The following is a 20,576-nucleotide window of genomic DNA, read 5'->3' as shown; positions in this document are numbered from 1 at the left end:
GATGAAGGGTGCTGAGCAGTGCAGGGGTGGGAACGTGGACATAGAAGCAGAGTGCAGACCCCCAGTCTGGTTTCACTGTATAATTAGTAAGCAAGCCCTTTTGCTTTCAAAGTCATTATACTATCAAGCATCATCAGCCTTAGGATCACAACTTTGTCCCCCAAATCTGCACATCCGTTGATAAATTCATTTTTATCCTACCTGATGTGTGTTTTATGAAAACAGCTGTATACTGAGGAGAGAATAATGGAATTTTATGGTTGCAGGAAGCCTGTTTTGAAGTCAGACAGCTAGTCCTTTGCCCTTATTTTATAGCCAAGGAAGCCTAGGCTTGCAGAAGTTGGCTCACATGAGGTCATATAACTGGTTAGAGGCAGAGACACGATTCAGTTTAGGTCTTTTTACTCCATATCAGGCAACTCAGTAAAACACCTTGAGATAAACTTCAGGGACTGATTGAATGATAAAAGGCAAGTGAGGAATAGTAATTTGTCAGGAAGTGAATAGAATAAGGGAAACAGGAAAGGGGATTAGGATAACTGATATTATGTAACACATAGTTGATGAGTTGTTTTCATATATTTGTTCTTCCAGCAAACTTTTGAGACAGGTATTATCCCCATTTTGTAAGTGGGAAAATAGGTTCAGGGAAATGACTTGCTCATGATTGCGTGTCTGGTCAGTGGTAGAGGCAAATCTTGATCCAAAATCTCTATTTTTCTGCTCCCAACAAGAAGGTCTGCTCATTTCTTTCTTTTTTTTTTTTTTTTTTTTTTTTAACGTTTATTTATTTTTGAGACAGAGAGAGACAGAGCATGAATGGGGGAGGGTCAGAGAGAGGGAGCCACAGAATCGGAAACAGGCTCCAGGCTCCGAGCTATCAGCACAGAGCCCGACGCGGGGCTCGAACCCACAGACCGTGAGATCATGACCTGAGCCGAAGTCGGCCGCCCAACCGACTGAGCCACCCAGGCGCCCCAAGGTCTGCTCATTTCTAAGGATTTGTAGGAGTCAGGAGGAGCTATGGAGTAGAGGCATTTCTACTCCTTTGCATCCTGAGGTTTAAGGTGCCCAACCTTTGTGTTGGGACTAAATCCCAATGGATGTAGTCAGTCAGTGGCTCAGGTTGCAAGATGCTCCTTTAAGATGGCTGACCCTTCTTCCTTGGACTTGCTGCAGCTTATACCAATTGTTCATAGGACCCATGCTACCATTGAGGTTTTCTGTTTGAAAACAGATCTGTTTGGATCTCCAGCTGTGTTGGGAATTAGGCATCATTCCAACCTTCATATAGGGGTATTATTGTGGCCAAATGGGACCTGCCCTCTGTAAAGACCTAGTTTTGAAATTTCTAGAAAGGGTCATGTGAATCAAGGGATATCACGATTGTTTTTCCAAGTTGATAACAGTGTTTGCGGTTTTGTCTTTAAAGGGGCTACCCAATGCTAGCGAAGACTACAGAGAAGCTTCTTGTGCTGTGAACCTCGTTTTAAGATTAAGGTAAATAATATTGTTTATTTTGTATTGCTCTTCCTATAGTATAATATTCTTATCTCCTTCATTAACTTTTCATAATATTAACATAAAATAAAATTGTTAACTTACTTGATTTCTGCAAACAGCTAGTGTATGCTGTATTCCCAGGACTAATGGGTCTTTTTCTAATTGCTTACTAAAGAAGAGAAAGAAAGCACCATATGAGTGTGTCTGCAGGTTCAGTGTACCCTTCATTAAGTTGTTTTTTTTTCCCCCCTTGCCTTTTCTTTCTTGGGCTTTTTTTCCTTTTAAAAATTTTTTTACAATGTAAGATCACAGTAAGAGATTTTTAATGAGTTTCTTTCACACTTCAGCAGTCAGTCTCTGACAGAAATAAACCGTGCTTGTACTACGAGTTGCCTGTTCAGAACATTTTTCAGTGGCAGGTTTGATCAGCTACTGTGGAGAAATGACAGATGTATTTTGAAAGAACCCTCCGTCTTCTAGGAAATGGATACATGTATGGTGCCTGACAGTGTAGACTTTGTATCTAGTGAATGAAAAGTTCTTTCTGTGTCATGGATTTTTAAATATTGAGGTACATCGTAAGGTGTATATTCTTCGTTAAGAATGTGTCTTAAAACATATTTGCTTCCACTTAATTATAATAAACAGCTTAATTTACCAAGTCAGTGAGATTACGGTCACATTTTTGAAGGTGTTTTAAAATAAGTTACACATAGGTTCTCCCTTGACAATTAAACAAATAAAGCACATGGCTGATGGACCATTTTCAGAGCTGTGGCTATAAAAAGCCGATTTGTTTTCAAGGTTAGTTTCCAGCCCTCTGAGTTATCTTAGACTGTCAGGGTAGATAATCATCACCATAATCACCCCGTGCTTGTGCTGGTCATTTACAATCTGTGGTGTGTTTTCACACACTTAACCAGGGAGACTGCACACTAAGGCTTGGTGTGATTTAATTCAGAGATGATTTCTGGTCAAGAAGTGAAGCTATTACAAGACTATTTTCCTTCTATTTGAAAGTGTCCTTGATCATGGTTCACAATTAAAATATATTTATTGCTCTCCAAAAAATGAGATAGCCCATTCCTTTTTTATTTGACTTTGGAACCAGGTACTGCTTTCATCTATTTTTCACATGTTCGTTTATTTTTATTCATTCCACCGATACTTCCGGTACAACCACTGTGCCAGGCTCCTTGTTGATTCCTGAGATACGGTCGTGAGTGAGACTGTGGAGGTTACCATCCAGCCCACTTGAGTGTGCGGTGTTGGGGGTGACCTTCAGAGTGCAGTGGTCCAGTCTCCTACTTTTCGTACGCAGGAACGTTCTCTTTAGTGGTACACTAGATATTTAGTTAGCTTCTGTGCATACTTTGACTCTTTTTCCATGGACCACTCCTACGATACCAAAATGCTTTGTTATGGTTCAATCTTCCCTGAGATTCAGCTGATCTTCCTATTCTGGGCTCCCGTGGGCTCAAGTTCTGGCCCTTAGAGCAGGTATCAGGTTCTCTGGATAAAAGTCTCCTGGAGAGTGTTTTAAAATGCATACATATTCCTAAGCCTTACCTCCAGATACAGTTTTGCTCTGGGTACTAGAACGATATAGAACAAGTGCATTCCCTTGTTTTTTTGAGAGCCATTTGTGTTTTTACAAGGCTTGTTCCTTTTTCCTAGGCAAAACAGTCCAAGTAACCTTGCTTCTCATAATACAGTTTTATATCCTCCTTACAATTCTGGCTGTTCACCTTTATTAACATTTAGCCTGTATCTGCTTTTTTTACCTTTTTCCTCATGGCTCTGGGTGGTTTTTTCCCCGAGTTTGTGGGTTAGATCCCAATCCTTCATGATCTTAATGAAGAAAGGGTGCTACATTCAAATAGGCTGAGAAACAATGCTTAGTGTCCATCTGTCTATGTACGTATTTCTCCTAAATCAGCCTACATTTTCATTGCTTTTTGAAATAGCTGTGCACTTTGGTGACAGATATAGCATGACCTAACAGCCAAACAAAAGCTCTGATTTTGTGTTTCCCTCTTGGAAGGCTGTCAAGCCTAATTGGAACTGCAACTTGTGTTTTCAAATTCATTTTGTATGTCTTAACATTTGTCACTATAATCATGAACCTGTTGGTTTTGACCCATTGCTTGCCTCCCCTCCGCCATACATTTCACTCATGATTGTCAGTGTGTCATATTAGTTATAATGTTTGGATACATGTCATTTGCCAATCGGATAAACCTGTTTTTATAGCTTTATCCATGACATTGATTTTACATGTTCAACAGTTCGAATAGAACAGTCTTCTGGCATCTGTTAGAAACCACTCATTTTCTACATGGCTTTCAATAATTGACTAGTATTTTTTGGTATAGGTGCTCAACCAGAAACAAATCGTATTGACTTTACTGCTTTTTAGTGGACATTCAGCTGTCTACTCAGAGGGATATCATAAAAGGATTCGTTTAAAAATGTTACTGAAATTAAGACCTATCAATGATATTTTTCTGAATCTAATCACCTAGAAATACTTCCAAAAAATAGAAATGAATTGTGTTTTATTATTTTAGAAATGAATTTTAGTATGACTTTTGTTGAATATATGTTCATGCCTAGTGGTATACATTATTTTTCTAAATGTGTTCAAAGTATTTGTTTACACCAGTTTTTTTCATATTTGAGAACTCATGAATCTCTCAAAATATACAGTTGGTCTCCTCTCAGGGCAGTCCCTGTACTTTGAGAAATAACCTTTTAAAGTTAAAAGTTAAATACTATTAAGTTTCTGTGGTCACCCTGTGCTGCCATAAATGTAAGCAGCAAATATACTCATTCACTCTGTAAGTATTTCTTGAGCACCTGCTCTGCACATGGCCCTGTTTGAGTTGCTGTGATACAATGGGGGAACGAAACAAAAGACAAATTTCTTGCCCCCTAGGAACTTACGTTCTACAGGCAGGGAGGAAGTGTTCAAATACTCATATTACTTACACGATGTCAAGTTCTCTGAAGGGTAATCTCCATCAGGAGTATAGAAGGTATGGGGGTGCTGTCCCATAGTAAGGAAGGCATACAAGTTTTCTACTACTGTGTAGCAGGTTACCACAAATTTAGTGACTTAAAACAGCACCCATTTGTTATCTCAGTTTCGGTACGTCAGAAGTCTGGCACAGCTCAGATGGGCTTTCTGGTGTGTCTCACAAGGCGGCAGTTAAGTTGTTCTCAGCTGGAGCTCGAGGTTGTCTTCCAACTAATTTGGGTGTTGGCAGAATTCAGTTCCTGACAGTCATGGACTGAGGTCCTTGGCCTCTGTACAGGCTCCCCATTCCACACACAGTTTACAGTACGACTTTGCCTTTTTCAAAGGCAAAATGAAACCATCTCTCCTCCCCTTCAAGAGCTCAGTCCCTTTGTGAGAGGTTTTTCACCTGATTAAGCCCATCCCATCTAAGTTAATGCCCCTTTAGATGAAGTCAGAATCAACTGCTTTGGAGCTACATCTGCAAATCCCTTTACCTTTGCTCTATCACATAACTTAATCGTGGGAGTGACAGCCCATCATATTTAAAGGGCTTGGTCATATCCATTGAAGAGGATTATGTAGGGCATGTATACCAGGGGACAGCGATATTGGAAAGTGTCATAGAACTCTGCCTACCACAGAAGGGCTCTCTAAAGTAGTGAAGATACACCTGACAGATGTAAAGAATCAAGCCATGAGATTGTTTGCAGGAAGAGAGTTCCAGGCAGAGCAAACAGTGATTGCTAAGATTCTGAGCAGGAAGCATGTTATAAGCAATTATAAAAAAAGCCAGGGAAACAGTGTGGCCAGAGGGGTAGGGGAGCAGGCCAGATGATGATTCAGGGGCTAAATCATGTAGGGCCACGTAGCCTGTGGTGAAGACTTTGGACTTTACTGTTATTGGGTGGGAAATCATTGGAGATTTGTGAGCATATCTGAGTTATATTTTATTTTATTTTTATTTTGTTTCTAATGTTGGTTTATTTTTGAGAGAGAAAGAGTAGGGGAGGGGCAGAGAGAGAGGGAGATAGAGGATCTGAAGCAGGCTCTGCTGTCAGTGGAGAGCCCGATGTGGGATTCAAACTCACGAACTGTGAGATCATGATCTGAGCTGAAGTTGGACACTTAACCAACAGAGCCACGCCGGTGCCCCTGAGTTACATTTTAAAGCAAGCACTGTGATTGAATTATGGAGAATAGACCATACAGAGACTATTTTTAGGGTGGAAATGCAGAGCCCATTGATAGGCCATGTCAACGATATAAAGAGTGATGATGTGACCTGGGCCAGGGTAAGGAGTAATGGAGGCAGAAAGTAATTATTGAATTCTGGAGAGAGAGGAGAGAATGCAAAGATTACTCAAAGTTTGGGCCTGAAAATATGGATAAATGGAGGGAAAGAGAGTTGGAGTTGCAGGTTTGAGTGGAATCAAGAATTCAGTTCTGGAAGTAGTGAGTTTGAGTTGTCTAGTGGACATCTTTATGTGATGTCAAATAGGCATTTGAGTGCATGAGTCTAGATTTCAGTGGAGATCTAGTTCTGGGCTAGAGATAATAATTAATTTGAGAATATTGGCACATACAGTATTTAAAGCTGTGAAATTGGATGAGATCACCTAGGGAGTGGATAAAGATAGAGAAGTCATCTGGCGTGCCCTCAAGTGGTACTTGGGTAAGGAGCAGTCAGCAGATTGGTAAGGACAGGCTGGTGCAGTGGAGGAGAGAATGGTGGTCCTGTAAACCAAACAGAGGAAATGGCTCAGGAAAGAATGGGTGAAAAACTACATCAGTTGCTATTATTAGATCAAGTACAATGGGAACTAAGAATTTGCATATCTGGCAAAATGGAGCACATTCTTGACCTTGGCAAGTGTTGTTTCGGTGGAATGTTGGGGATTAAAGCCTGACTTAACTGGATTCGGGACAGAGTGCCAAGAGAGAACACCAGATAGCAAGAAGAGGTTCCTTGTTAATACACACAGCTCTTAAACTTACTATACAGGGGAGCAGAGAAATGGGGTATCCCAGTGAAAATATGGAGGTGAACAGAGTTTTTTTTCTTTCTTTCTTTTTTTTTTTTACTGTTTATTTATTTTTGAGACAGAGACAGAATGACAACAGAGGAGGGACAGAGAGAGAGGAAGACACAGAATCCGAAGCAGGCTCCAGTCTCTGAGCTGTCAGCACAGAGCCTGACGCAGGACTTAAACCCACAAACTGTGAGATCATGACCTGAGCCAAAGTTGGATGCTTAACCGACTGAGCCACCTGGGTGCCCCCGGGAGTTGTTTTTAAAAAAGCATTATTTATAAGTTAATGGGAATGATCCAGTTGAGAAGGAAACATGAAATAAGATAGAGGACATTGTAAGACTGGTGTCCTCAGATGGGTGGGAAGGGATGATACCTAAACATCCACGTAGATATCAGCCTTAGTTAGAAGTATGGAGAGGTCACTTGTTGGACAGCACATCCATCACGCCAGAAGGGTGAGCAGACGTGCAAGGAGTTTGGTGGGGTTGGGTACAGGAAGGTGGAAGTCTTCTGTTGTTTATATTGTCTCATTAAAATGAGTGTGATCAGTTGAGAGTGAGGAAGGAAAAAATACTGGGTTTGAAAGATGAAGGAAATCGTGTAGGAGAGCTGGAGAGTAAATTTACCAGGGAAATGTGGTAAGATGAGCAGGCTGCACCAGCAATCACTTGAAGTTAGTGATTGTGACTTTCAAGTGGAGCTGGTAGCTTGATCCCTGAGATGAACTTAATCTTGATGTCCCAGAATATAAATCTGTGTGCATGTGTGTGTGGTTACGATTGATATTTAACAACAACATTTAAAAACCTTCATCGTGGGGTGCCTGGGTGGCACAGTTGGTTAAGCGTCCGACTTTGGCTCAGGTCATGATCTCATAGTCCGTGAGTTCGAGCCCCACGTCGGGCTCTGTGCTGACAGCTCAGAGCCTGGAGCCTGTTTCAGATTCTGTGTCTCCCTCTCTCTCTGCCCCTCCCCTATTCATGCTCTGTCTCTCTCTGTCTCAAAAATAAATAAACGTTAAAAAAAATTTTTTTTAAATAAAAAAATAAAAATAAAAATAAATAAAAACATTCGTCGAGGAGTCTGTTCAAGACTCACTGTTAAATCATAAACAAATGTGGGTCATGGAGTCACCCTCAGTGATCTCCTGTGCACAAGGTGGCAGTCACCTGCCCTCTCTAGTGCCACCAGCCAACACTCCCTCGTAGGCCCAGCTGCCTCCTCTTAGAAACTTCCAAAGCTACGTGCTTCTCAAGAATCAAAGCCCTGCCACCTAGTGTTGGTCCCTGCCGCACAATTTCTTCATTCCCCATTCCCCATTTGAAATCTACTCGAGATCACTTGTCCCCTCTCTGGGCCCAGATAAACTACCTCCTAACCCAGCCCATGTGAGAGGAAACTGGAAAGATTGTTCTGGCCAGTGTTTATTCGATTAGAAAACCCATGTCTTCTTCTGTACCTTTCTCATTCCTTTCTTCGAGATTCTGATATATGTGTGGACATATATGTAAATAAACACATATACACAAAAATATGCCCTCACTGTCTTTGCAAATTGCTCGTCTAGACCACGTACAGCTGTTGGGTACTGGGAAGTAGTGTGTTTGTCCCTTCCTATTCCCTGTGGCCATCTGAGCAAAGCATTTATGTTTAATGTGCTCCACGGACTAGTGGGTAGAGACTTGAGTTCAAGCCAGCCTTTCATCAGTCCTTAACTAATGCCGTATGGGTAACTGCCCTCTTACCTCTTGGAAAAGGTCATTCTGACTTTCTTTGTGACATAGCATTTTATAGGCTTACCTGCTAGGAATGTGGCTTCCTTCTCCCTCCCCCGACCCCCAGCCCCAAGATGCCAGGTAAGTCTCCCCTTTATTCTGTAAGTAGGAAACTGGGAAATGGTTTACTTTGCAAAATGTCACTTTTTATAACAAAAGACGAATACATGGTAGCTACAAGTAATATATTTGTTTCTCCACTATTCATTTCTGGTGATCATAAGCAAAAGGCTGAAGAGGCAAAGACTAATTTCTTTCTTGAAAAAATATGCTATTGCTTTTACCTTGTTCTTAAAACTGACCTGTTATTTATTAGTGTAGAGAAAAGGGATTATACCTTAGGTCTCGGTGTTAAATTCTGGAGATAGTTAAAAATTTAGATTTTTTTTCTTTTTTCTTCTGTATACTTTTATGCAAATGTTTTCTTGCCAGTTGTATATATGTATATATTATACATATTTACATATGTATATGTAAATATACATATATGTATATATATAATATGTATATATAATATATATAATATGTCTATATAATATGTATATATAATATATATTATATATGTATACATATATGTGTATACATATATAAATATGTGTATTTACATATATGTATACATGTATAATGTCATCTGTGTTATCAAAAAACTTGAGTATCAAGGTACAGTATAAGGAAATCTTAAACACATCTCGGAGAAAAATATTAAGTGGGCCATCTCCTAATTTATATACTGTCAATAGATGGTACTATAATTTATGATTTGAGTTGAACATTGTACAAATATTTTGCCATTGGTATATTTTTCATAAAATAGAATAGTCATGTATTTGACATAAACATGTGTTTTTGAGAACCAGGCTCAGTGATTTGGAAAAATGATAAACTTATCAGTTAAATTGTTAATTCCTTTGTGTCAGACACTGTTCATACTTTGACAGCTCAGCCCTGTGGATTACAGTTAACTAGCTTTGTTGAAGGCGACTGTGACAGTTGTCATACATAGATGCTCTGGTATGGTATATCCCATCAGTTTACTCATAATGAATTTACCTCATTACTAGGTTACTATCATTAAACCTTGATAGGCTAGTTAAAGACCCCAGACCAACAAAACTGCTTTCCTGCTTGTAGGGAAAGATGATCTCTAGAGTAGGGTATTTATTGTAACAAAAATCCTTAGCATGACAATATTGCCTAACTTGACCTAGTATTTTAATTTCCCTTGTTAAAAGGTGAACTGAGCTATTGGTATAGGCTTAGTAAATCATAATTTCATAAAGAAAGATGAAGCTGATAAAAACAATGTTGATCACTGTTTTAACACCAGTATGTCTGAATTCTAATTCCACATTATCATCATTCAGGAGGAATTAGAATTCTTAAATGGTCCTCTCAGCCTGTAAAATTGGGTTAATTGCATAATTTTTACTAGGTGGTTGGGAAGCTTGATTAATTTTTCCCAAAAGGTTAAATAGTGTAGGTATAGTGTTCAATTGTGGCAATGCTTTCAGGTACCTTTTCCCCCCTCAACAAACTGCTTATTTATGGCTTTCTTTGTGCAAGGCTTTGTTGAAAATCCAAAGATGAATAAGACAGGGTTTCTGCACTCAAAGAGCTTACCGTGTAGGTGGAGAAATCAGACTCTGCTCAAATGACTCTAACACAAGGTAGAAAATGATAAAGGCAGTAGGAAGGTAGATGAAAAGAAGAGCTATGGGTAAAGGAAGGTGAGAGCCCTTTTGTCAAATGTTATCTTTGGGTTACTTGTTCCTGTGGTAACCAGTGTTTATTATTATTTTTTTTAACATCCAAATTTTGAGAAGAGTAATGGTTAGATCGAATCCAGGGGCAATGTCAGACTGTGGTCTTCGGTAAAGGCGTTATCAGACTTAAATTATTTCTGACAAGACCGCATTTGTTGTTTAACAGAGTGGTATTTATTATTGTGTTGGGCACCAAGTTATTACAAATATGGTTCTTTAATAGTAAAAATATTTGGCATTTTACTTAATGTTTTTGAATATTCTCTTTTGGTAAATTCCTTTCCTATGAGAATTAAGTCATTGCTGCACAGCTTGACTTTATTGTCAGTGCAATCCTTCAAAAAGATGAAGATCCTACTGTGTACCAGGCACTGAGATGAGCACTCTGTATTGCCTGTCTTGTTGATCATCATAAAACCTCCACAACATCAGTCCTGCTGTTACTGACATTTCCCAGATGAGGAAAGGAAGGTTTAAAGTCATGGAGGTAATTTGTCCAATACTACACAGCTCAGAAGCAGCAGACCCGGTCTGGAACCTAGGACTGTTTAACATGCTGGTCTTTGCTCTTCTCCGCTTGACCCTATGGCCATGAAGATCCCAGTGGACCTCAGAGAGCAGCCACGTTTGCTGGTGTAGAGACAAAGACACCAGAGTATGTGGTAAAACCTGGTGCAGGCTGTGTGTTGTGGTTTGCCATAATCTCTGAACCTCTGCTGCTATGCGATTGCATGAACGTCTTCTGGGGCAAGTTGGCACCCAGCCATTGTTCAGCAAGACCCTCCCCCAGAGAGTCAGCGCAGGTTCAAACCACAGGGGTCTCTCAGGTGTAGGGTTTTGAAACATAACCCCATCCGAGATAAAACTCTGGAGGGAGGTGCTTCCTGACAAGGTGGACAGCTTGGACACAGACATGGGGAGTGGATAGAGGCCTAAGCCAAAGGAGGGGTGCTTGATCGTGGGTGCTTGATCACGGGCAAAAGAGCATGATACAAGACTTAAAGAAATCAGTGACTTATTAAAAAAGAATAACATCAAATCATAGGAGTCCCAGAAGATGAAGAGAGAGAAAAAGGGGCAGAAGGTTTATGTGAGCAAATTATAGCAGAAAACCTACCTAATCTGGGGAAGGACACAGCCATCAAAATCCCAGAAGCACAGAGAATTCCCTTTAGGTGGAACAAAAACCTATCCATCACCAAGGCATATCATAGTCAAATACACAAAATACACAGACAAGGAAAGAATTATGAAAGCAGCAAGGGAAAAAAGTCCTTAACCTATAAGGGAGGACAGATCAGGTTTGTATCAGACCTATCCACAGAAACTTGGCAGGCCAGAAAGGAGTGGCAGGATATATTCAATGTGATGAATCAGAAAAATAGGCAGTCAACGATTCTTTATCCAGCAAGGCTGTCATTCAGAATAGGAGAGATAATGAGATTCCAAGACAAACAAAAGCTAAAGGAGTTCATGACCACTATACCAGCCCTGCAAGAGATTTTAAAGGGGACTCTTTGAGTGGAGAAGAGACAAACAGAAAAAAGACCAAAAGCAACAAAGACTAGAAAGGACCGGAGAACATCACCAGAAACACCAACTCTACAGGCAACACAATGGCACTAAATTCATATCTTTCAGTACTCACTCTAAATGTCAATGGACTAAATGCTCCAATCAAAGGACATAGGGTATCAGAATGGATAAGAAAACAAAACACATCTAGATGCTGCTTACAAGAGACCCATTTTAGACCTAAAGACACCTGCAAATTGAAAGTAAGGGGATGGAGAACCATCTGTCATGCTAATGGTTGTCAAAAGAAAGCTGGCGTAGCCATATTACATTAGACAGACTAGATTTTAAAATAAAGACTGTAACAAGAGATGGAAGAAGGGCATTGTATCATAAGTAAGGGGTCTATCCACCAAGAAGATCTAACCATTATACATATTTATGCCCTCAATGTGGAAACACCCAAATGTATGAATCAGTTAATCACAAACATAAACTCATTGATAATAATACTATAATTGTAGGGGGCTTCAATACCATGCTTACAGCAATGACCGATCATCTAAGCAGAACATCAATGAATGACACACTGGACTGGATGAACTTAACAGATGTATTCAGAACATTTCATCCTAAAGCAGCAGAACACACACTCGTCTCGAGTACACATGGAACATTCTCCAGAATAGATCACATACCGGGTCACAAATCAGCCCTCAATAAGTGCAAAGAGATTGAGATCGTACTTGCATATTTTCAGACCACAGTGCCATGAAACTTGGTATCAACCATAAGAAAAAATTTGGAAAGACCATGATTACTTGGAGATTAGAGAACACATCCTACTAAAGAATGAATGGGTTAACCAAGAAATTAAAGAGGAAATTAAAAAGTACACGGAGGCAATGAAAATGAAAGCACGACAGCCCAAAACATCTGGGATGCAGCAAAGGTGGTCATAAGAGGGAAGTATATAGCAGTCCAGGCCTTCCTAAAGAAGGAAGAAAGGTCTCAAATACACAACCTTACAACTAAAAGACCTGGAAAAAGAACAGCAAATAAATAAAGATTAGAACAGAAATCAATGATAATGAAATAAAATAGTAGAACAGATCAATGAAACGAGGAACTGGTTCTTTGAAAGAATTAGCAAAATTGATAAACCCCTAGCCAGGTTGATCAAAAAGAAAAAGGAAAGGACCCAAATAAATAAAATCATGAATGAAAGAGGAGAGATCACAACCAACACCACAGCAATACAAACAGTAATAAGAGACTATTATTAGCAATAGTCTCTTGTTACTGTTTATTATACACTTATTATATGCCAATAAATTGGGCAATCTGGAAGAAATAAACAAATTCCTAGAAACATAACCTACCAAAACTGAAACAGGAAGAAATAGAAAATTTGAACAGACACATAACCAGTAAGGAAATTGAATCAGTAATCAAAAATTCCCCAACAAACAAGAGTCCAGGGCCAGATGGCTTTCCAGGGGAATTCTACCAAATTTTAAAGAAGAGTTAACACCTATTCTTTTAAAGCTGTTCCAAAAAATAGAAATGGAAGGAAAACTTCTATACTCATTCTATGAGGCCAGCATTATCTTGATTCCAAAACCAGACAAAGACAGTAAAAGGGAAAACTACAGACCAATTTCCCTGATGAACATATATGCGAAATTTCTCAAAGAGATACTGGCAAACCAGATTCAGCAATACATTAAAAGAATTATTCACCATGATCAAGTGGGATGTATTCCTGGGATACAGGGCTGGTTCAATATCTACAAATCAATCAATGTGATACATCACATTAATAAAAGAAAGGATAAGAACCACATGATCCTCTCAGAAGATGCTGAAAAAGCATTTGACAAAATACAGCATCCTTTCTTGATAAAAACTCTCAAGAAAGTACGGATAGAAGGATCATCCCCCAAGATCATAATGGCCATATACGACAGACCCACTGCTAATATCCTCAATGGGGAAAAACAAAGAGCTTTCCCTCTAAGGTCAGGAACATGACAAGGATGTCCACTCTCACCTCTGTTATTCAACATAGTGTTGGAAGTCCTAGCCTCAGCAATCAGACAACACAAAGGCATCCAAATCAGCAAGGAGAAAGTCAAACTTTCACTCTTTGCAGATGACATGGTACTTTATGTGGAAAACCCAAAAGATTCCACCAAAAAACTGCCAGAACCGATACATGAATTCAGCTAAGTTGCAGAATATAAAATTGATGTACAGAAATGAGTTGCATTTCTATATACTAATGATGAAATCGCGGAAAGAGAAGGAATCAGTCCCATTTACAATTGCACAAAAACCCATAAAGTACCTAGGAATAAACCTAACAAAAGAGGTGAAATCTATACACTGAAAACTATAGAAAGCTTATGAAAGAAATTGAAGACACAAAAAAATGCAAAAAAACATTCCCTGCTCATGGATTGGAAGAACAAACATTGTTAAATTATCAATACTACCCAAAGCAATCTACATATTCATTGTAATCCCTATCAAAATAACACCAGCATTCTAAACAGAACTATAACAAACGTTCCTAGAATTTATATGCAACCAGAAAAGACCCCGAATAGCCAAAGCAATCCTGAAAAAGAAAACCAAAGCTGGAGGCATCCTTCAAGCTGTAATCATCAAGATAGTAGGATACTGGCATAAAAACAGGCACATAGATCAATGGAACAGAGAGATTCCAGAAGTAGACCCAGAAATGTATGGCTAACTAATCTTTGACAAAGCAGGAAAGAATATCCATTGGAAAAAAGACTGTCTCTTCAGCAAATGGTGTTAGGAGAACTGGACAGCGACATGCAGAAGAATGAACCTGGATCACTTTCTTACACCATACACAAAAATAAACTCAAAATGGATGAAAGACCTAAATGTAAGACAGGAAGCCATCAAAATACTAGAGAAGAAAACAAGCAATAACCTCTTTGACCTTGGCCACAGCAACTTCTTATTTGACATATCTCCAGAGGCAAGGGAAACAAAAGCAAAAATGAACTATTGGGACCTCATCAAGACAAAAAACTTCTGTACAGCAAAGGAAACAATCAGTAAAGTAAATGGCAACCAGCCAAATGGGAGAAGATATTTGCAAATGACATATCAGGTAAAGAGTTAATATCCACAATCTATAAACAACTTATCAAATTCAACACCCAAAAAACAATCCAGTGAAGAAATGAGCAAAAGACATGATTAGATACTTTTCCAAAGAAAACATACACATGGCTATCAGACACATGAAAAGATGTTCAACCTTACACCTGTCAGAATGTCTAAAATTAACGACATGGGCAACAACAGATGTTGGCAAGGGTGCAGAGAAAGGGGAACCTTTTTGCAGTGCTGGTGGGAATGCAAACTGGTGCAGCCACTCTGGAAAACAGTTTGGAGGTTCCTCAAAGAATTAAAAATAGAACTACTCTATGACCCAGCAATTGCACTACTAGGTTTTATCCAAAGGATACAAGAGTGCTATTTTGAAAGGGCACATGCACCCTAATGTTTATAGCAGCACTGTCAACAATAGCCACATAATGAAAAGAGCCCAAATGTCTTTCAACTGATGAATGGATAAAGAAGATGTGGTGTGTGTGTGTGTGTGTGTGTGTGTGTGTGTGTGTGTGTGTATAAAACATATATATATGTGTGTGTGTATATATATGTATATATGTGTGTGTGTGTGTATATATATACACATATATACATACATACAGTGGAATACTCAGTGATGATAAAGAATGAAATTTGCAATTTGCAACAACATGCATGGAACTAGAGTATTATACTAAGCAAAAAAAGTCAAAGAAAGACAAATATCATATGATTTCACTCATGTGGAATTTAAAATACAAAACAGATGAATATAAGGGAAGGGAAGCAAAAACAATATAAAAACAGAGAGGAAGACAAACCATAAGAGACTTTCAAATACAGAGAACAAACTGAGGGTTGCTGGCAGGGTGTTGGGTGGGGGAATGGGCTAAATGTGCGAGGGGCATTAAGCAACTTGGATTTAAATTAAAAAAAATCATGGTGATATAAAGTCACTTTTTTTTTTTGGACAGTGAATCAAGATGTTTGTGAGTGCAAAGACTTTCAGGAATAGGGAATGTAAAGAACTCTTTGTTTTCAAGTGGTAAATGGTTTTCTTAGAAATATAGAAAATCAAAAGAAAATAAAGAACAAGAAAACCATTCACAATCTTACTGCTGAGGGATACATCATTATTAACTTCTTAATGAATATTCTAGTCTTTTTTCCTGCACTTATACTAATGTAGACTTAAAATATCCCTACAATAACATTTTTAAGATTTAGTTTCACATAACAGCGTTTTATAATGTGCTTTATTTGGCACTGTCTTTGTTATCTTTTCATATCAATGAATGTAAAATTACCCAATCCTTTTAAGTGGCTGCCTTATATTTTGACTAAATGTGCCAAAACATTACTTAAAATGTATTACTTGACATTTACAGAGTTCCCAGTTTTTTGGTATGGCAGCACATAAAAACAAAAATGATGTTTGAAAACTGCCCAATAGAAGAAAAGCAATCTCTTTCAGCATTGCTTTTTGACCTTGGTGGTATGCTCTCAGACTTTGAGAAACCTGGAGATATCTGAGTAAGCCTGGTGTCAAAGCACATGAGGATTAGAGGGGTTGGTTGTGGGTCTTGGCTCACTGGAGGATGTCACTATCTATGTAGCTGCTGATGCTGCTTTCCCATTCTGTTAGGGTTGAGTTCTTAGAGCAGGGTTTTTTAACTAAGGCATCACACTAGGAAGCCACACAAATGAATGATTCCTGAGTATAACATGCTCACCAACATTAGATCACAAACACGGGTTTCCATTTTACAGCCGCTCTTTTAAGTTTTTCTTCTGGTGTATATTCTTTAAGAAATTCTCTCTTGACTGTTGGCTGTGATCACCTGGGGTTAGAGGAAGTGACATGTGTGGGACATAACCATTGGAGGAGATGAGAGATTGCCGTTATGCTTTTAGGGCCTTACACAATGTCCAGCATGTGATATACTCTTAACGTGTGTTACACAAATGCCGACTGAATGATACTTAAGTCACGTCTCACAAACTTTTAATATCAAGATGCCTCATGAGATGATTTTTTTTGCAGCTCCTTATTTTTGACATTATAGTAGAAATGTGTACAAAAAATGCTTCTTTATTAGGTTTCCTCTATAATAATTCCCAAGCAAGGTAATACTTTAATATAATCTCTGTATTTCATTTTTTAAAAATACGTGTGGACTCCATGCTGTAAGCACTGTGAGACAGTTTCTGTAGCAGAGATATACAGGAAGTCCTGCTGAGCGAGAATCCTTACAGGATCATTTGCTGCCCTTCCCATATACTCAGTTTGGATTACTTCTAGGGTTGTGGCCAGTATCCATTGGCTGTACCTGACTCTGGGTCTCAGGACCAAGTCTTAATGTGTGAGGTTTTTTTTTTTTTAATTTTTTTTTATGTTTGTTTTTATTTTTGAGAGAGAGCACAAGCAGGGTAGGGACAGAGAGAGAGAGGGAGACACAGAATCTTAAGCATCTTAAGAATCTTGTGGCTCCAGCTCCAAGCTGTCAGCACACAGCCTGATGCGGGGCTCGAACCCATGGACCGTGAGATCATGACCTGAGCCGAAGGTGGATGCTTAACTGACTGTGCCACCCAGGCACCCCTCAATGTGTGAGTTGGTTTTTTTTTTTTAATTTTTTTTAAACATTTATTTATTTTTGAGAGACAGAGAGACCGAGCATGAGTGCGGAATGGGTAGAGAGGAGACACCACACACACAGAATACGAAGCAGACTTCAGGCTCTGAGCTGTCAGCACAGAGACCGACACAAGGCTTGAACTCATGGACCAAATAGTGAGGTCATGACCTGAACTGAAGTTGGATGCTTAACCGACTGAGCCACCCCGGCGCCCCTGTGTGAGTGTTGAAGTGTCAGTGTTATATGCTACTTCTTCCAGGCCCCTCTCTGGGAGAAATTTCCCTAGTTAAAGAGTCGTCCTGGCTCCTGTAGACAGCTTAAAAGTAGAAGCTGCATGCCTCTGTGGAGCTTACCCATCACTGTAGCTCTGGTGTAGAATGTTTTTAGGGGAGCTCTCCTCAGCTTCAGAGAAGTGCAGTGAATTGCACCATATCCCTTGTCCCATCACTGTCAGTACCAGGAGTAGAACCCCAATGTCAGCCCGCCCAGGGGGAGCCTCCTTTCTCTCTTCTCTCTCCTCATAAGTTCCTCAGTGCTCTGGCCAGCAGTCCGTTCACCTTGCTGGGCCAATTGCTTGGGTACATTTCAGAGACTTTCACATCTTCCCTGAACTCTTGCTTCTTTCTTGTGAGCTTTTTAATGTCATTGAACAGAGAGGCAAGGAGAGAAAATGTCTCAAATGTAGCAGGTACCTTAAAAAGCTTTGGTGGCATTTAAGTCAATGTTAATTACTTGATACCCTGGCTGAAATTTTAACAAACGCCCTCGTATTTTAAGTTATCTTTTCTGTCACTATGCAGAGGCTGTCTCCCTCATCCTTTTTTATATTCCGCCCTTCCTAGCTGCTGATGAGGTAACCTGCTGCTCTTAGCATTCTAAAAATTCTCCTCTCCCATGTTCCCAGGGAAGGTTGTCTCTTAGGACTTGTCCTCTTGATCAGAGCTGAATAATTCTGAGGACTGTTTGCGAAGTTATTTCAGTTCTCAGTTACCATATCCCTGGAGATAATGAGTGGTAAGATTTCTTCCTGGAAATGTTGAATCTTAGAAAGGTAACAAGCGTATTTTAAGTTTGGGAGCTTTCTTCGTATTAACTTTTCTTTCCCCACTGAAACCAGACTCCCTAGAATATACTTGAAGTTTTATTTTGCAATTCTCAGGGTGCTAGAAAACTTTGTTCTCCTTGCTGAGGTTCGTACAGTTGTAACTGGTGGTGTAGTGGGAAATCTGTGCTGCCCAGTGAAGTTCACTGGTTGGTCTTTGTATTCGTTCTCTATTGCTGCTATAACAAATTGCTACAAATCTAGTGGCTTAAAACAGTACTAATTTATTATTTTCTCTTTCCATAAGTGGGCAGTCTAACACGGGTCTCAGTGGCCTAAAATCAAGCTGTTTGAGGGGGCTGTGTGCCTTTCTGGAGGCTCTAGAGAAGAGTCTGTTTTATTGACTTTTTTTTTTTAAGAATTTATTTTTTTAGAGCAGTTTTAGTTTCACATCAATATTAGGAGGAAGCTAGAGAAGTTTCCTTTACTCTTGACCCCACATACACATAGCTTCCTCCACTATCAACATCCCCCAACAGAGCGGTACATTTGTGACAGTCTGTGAACCTACACTGTCACGTCATTATCACCCAAAGCCCTTGGTTTACATTAATGGTTCACTTTTGGTGTGGTACATTCTATGGGGTTGAACACATTTATAATGACCTGTATCTACCATGGTGGGATCATACAGAGTATTTTCATTGCCCTAAATTCCTCTGGGCTCTGCCTTTCTGCCCTCCTCTACCTCTGGCAACCACTGATATTTTTACTGTCTCCATAGTTTTGCTTTGCCCAGAATGTCATATATTTGGAATCATACAGTACATATAGTCTTTTCAGATTGGATTCTTTTTAGCTATGAATAATACACATTGTACGATCCACAGTTTATCCATTCACCTGCTGAAGGACATCTTGGTGGTTTCCAAGTTTTGACAATTATGACTAATGCTGGTATAAATGTCCATGTGCAGGCTTTTGTGTAGACATAAATTTCCAGTTCTTTTGGATAATACCAAAAAGTATAGTTGATGGATTGTATGGTAAAAGTATATTTAATTTTGTAGAAAAAAACCCCACAAAAAACAGCCAAACTGCTTTCCAACATGGCTGTACCATTTGCACTGCCATCAGCAATGAATGCGAGTTCCTGTTGCCTCACATCCTTACCAGCATTTTGGCCATTCTAATATGTATATAGTGATATCTTGTTTTAATTTTCATTACTGATGGCGTTTGTTGTGGGACATCTTTTCATATGCTATTCGCTATCAGTGTTATCTTCTTTGGTGAGGATTCTGTTAAAGTCTTTGGTCCATTTTTCTTTTCCTTTGTCTTATTTTTGAGTTTCCTAAATTCTTTGTATATTTTGGACAATAGTCCTTTATCAGATATATCTTTTGCAAATGTTTCATTCTCTTGACATTGTGTTTCACAGAGCAGAAGTTTTTGAGTTTAATGAAGTCTAGTTTATCAGTTATTTCTTTTATGAACTGTGCTTTTGCTATTGTATCCAAAAAGGCATCTTTTTACCCAAGATCATCTACATTTTCCGCTAGGAGTTATAGTTTTGCATTTTGCATTTAGGTGTGTGATTCATTTTGAGTTAATTTTTGGGAAGGATGTAAGGTCTATGTTTAGATTCATTTTTTAGCATATGGATGTCCAGTTGTCCCAGCACCATTTATTGAAAAGATCTTTGCTCCATTCTGTTGTCTTTGCTCCTTTGTCAAAAATCAAATGACCATATTTATAGAGTATATTTTTGGGCTCTCTGTTCTTTCCATTAATCTGTTTTTATGTTCTTGCATGACTACCACAATGTCTTGATTATTGTAGCTTTATAGTAACTCTTGAAGTTGGGTAGTGTCAGTCCCTCAACTTTGTTTTTCAGTTTTGGCTATTCTGAGTTTTTGCCTCCATGTAAATTTAGGATCAGTTTGCAGATATCTACAAAATAACTCGCTAAGGTTTTGATTGGTATTATAGAGCAAGTTGGGAAGAACTGACATCTTGAAAATATGGAGTCTTCATGAACATTGGATATCTTTCATTTATTTAGGTTTTTTTGAGCTCTTTCTTCAGAATTTTGTAGTTTTCCTCCTGTGGATCTTGTACATATTTTGTTAGATTTATACCTGAA

General features: G+C 39.0%; 1 protein-coding gene across 8 annotated transcripts in view; it reads left to right on the top strand.

The window, feature by feature from the left end:
• The window catches only part of STK39 (serine/threonine kinase 39), a 316,473-nt gene that overhangs the window by 180,677 nt on the left and 115,220 nt on the right, over nt 1–20,576 (top strand). For all 8 annotated transcript variants that reach the window (XR_006205518.1, XM_042949026.1, XM_042949028.1 and 5 more), the window contains exon 14: nt 1,433–1,500. Coding sequence is in view for 7 of the 8 variants with exons in the window: in XM_042949026.1 (XP_042804960.1) it covers nt 1,433–1,500 (68 nt within the window). In the remaining variant the exon portion in view is untranslated. The remainder of the gene's footprint in view (nt 1–1,432; nt 1,501–20,576) is intronic.

The sequence above is a fragment of the Panthera leo genome, chromosome C1 (genome assembly GCF_018350215.1).
Source record: "Panthera leo isolate Ple1 chromosome C1, P.leo_Ple1_pat1.1, whole genome shotgun sequence".
NCBI lineage: Eukaryota > Metazoa > Chordata > Mammalia > Carnivora > Felidae > Panthera > Panthera leo.
The sequence above is the reverse complement of the archived record's forward strand: the minus strand, read 5'-3'. Positions and strand labels throughout refer to the sequence as shown.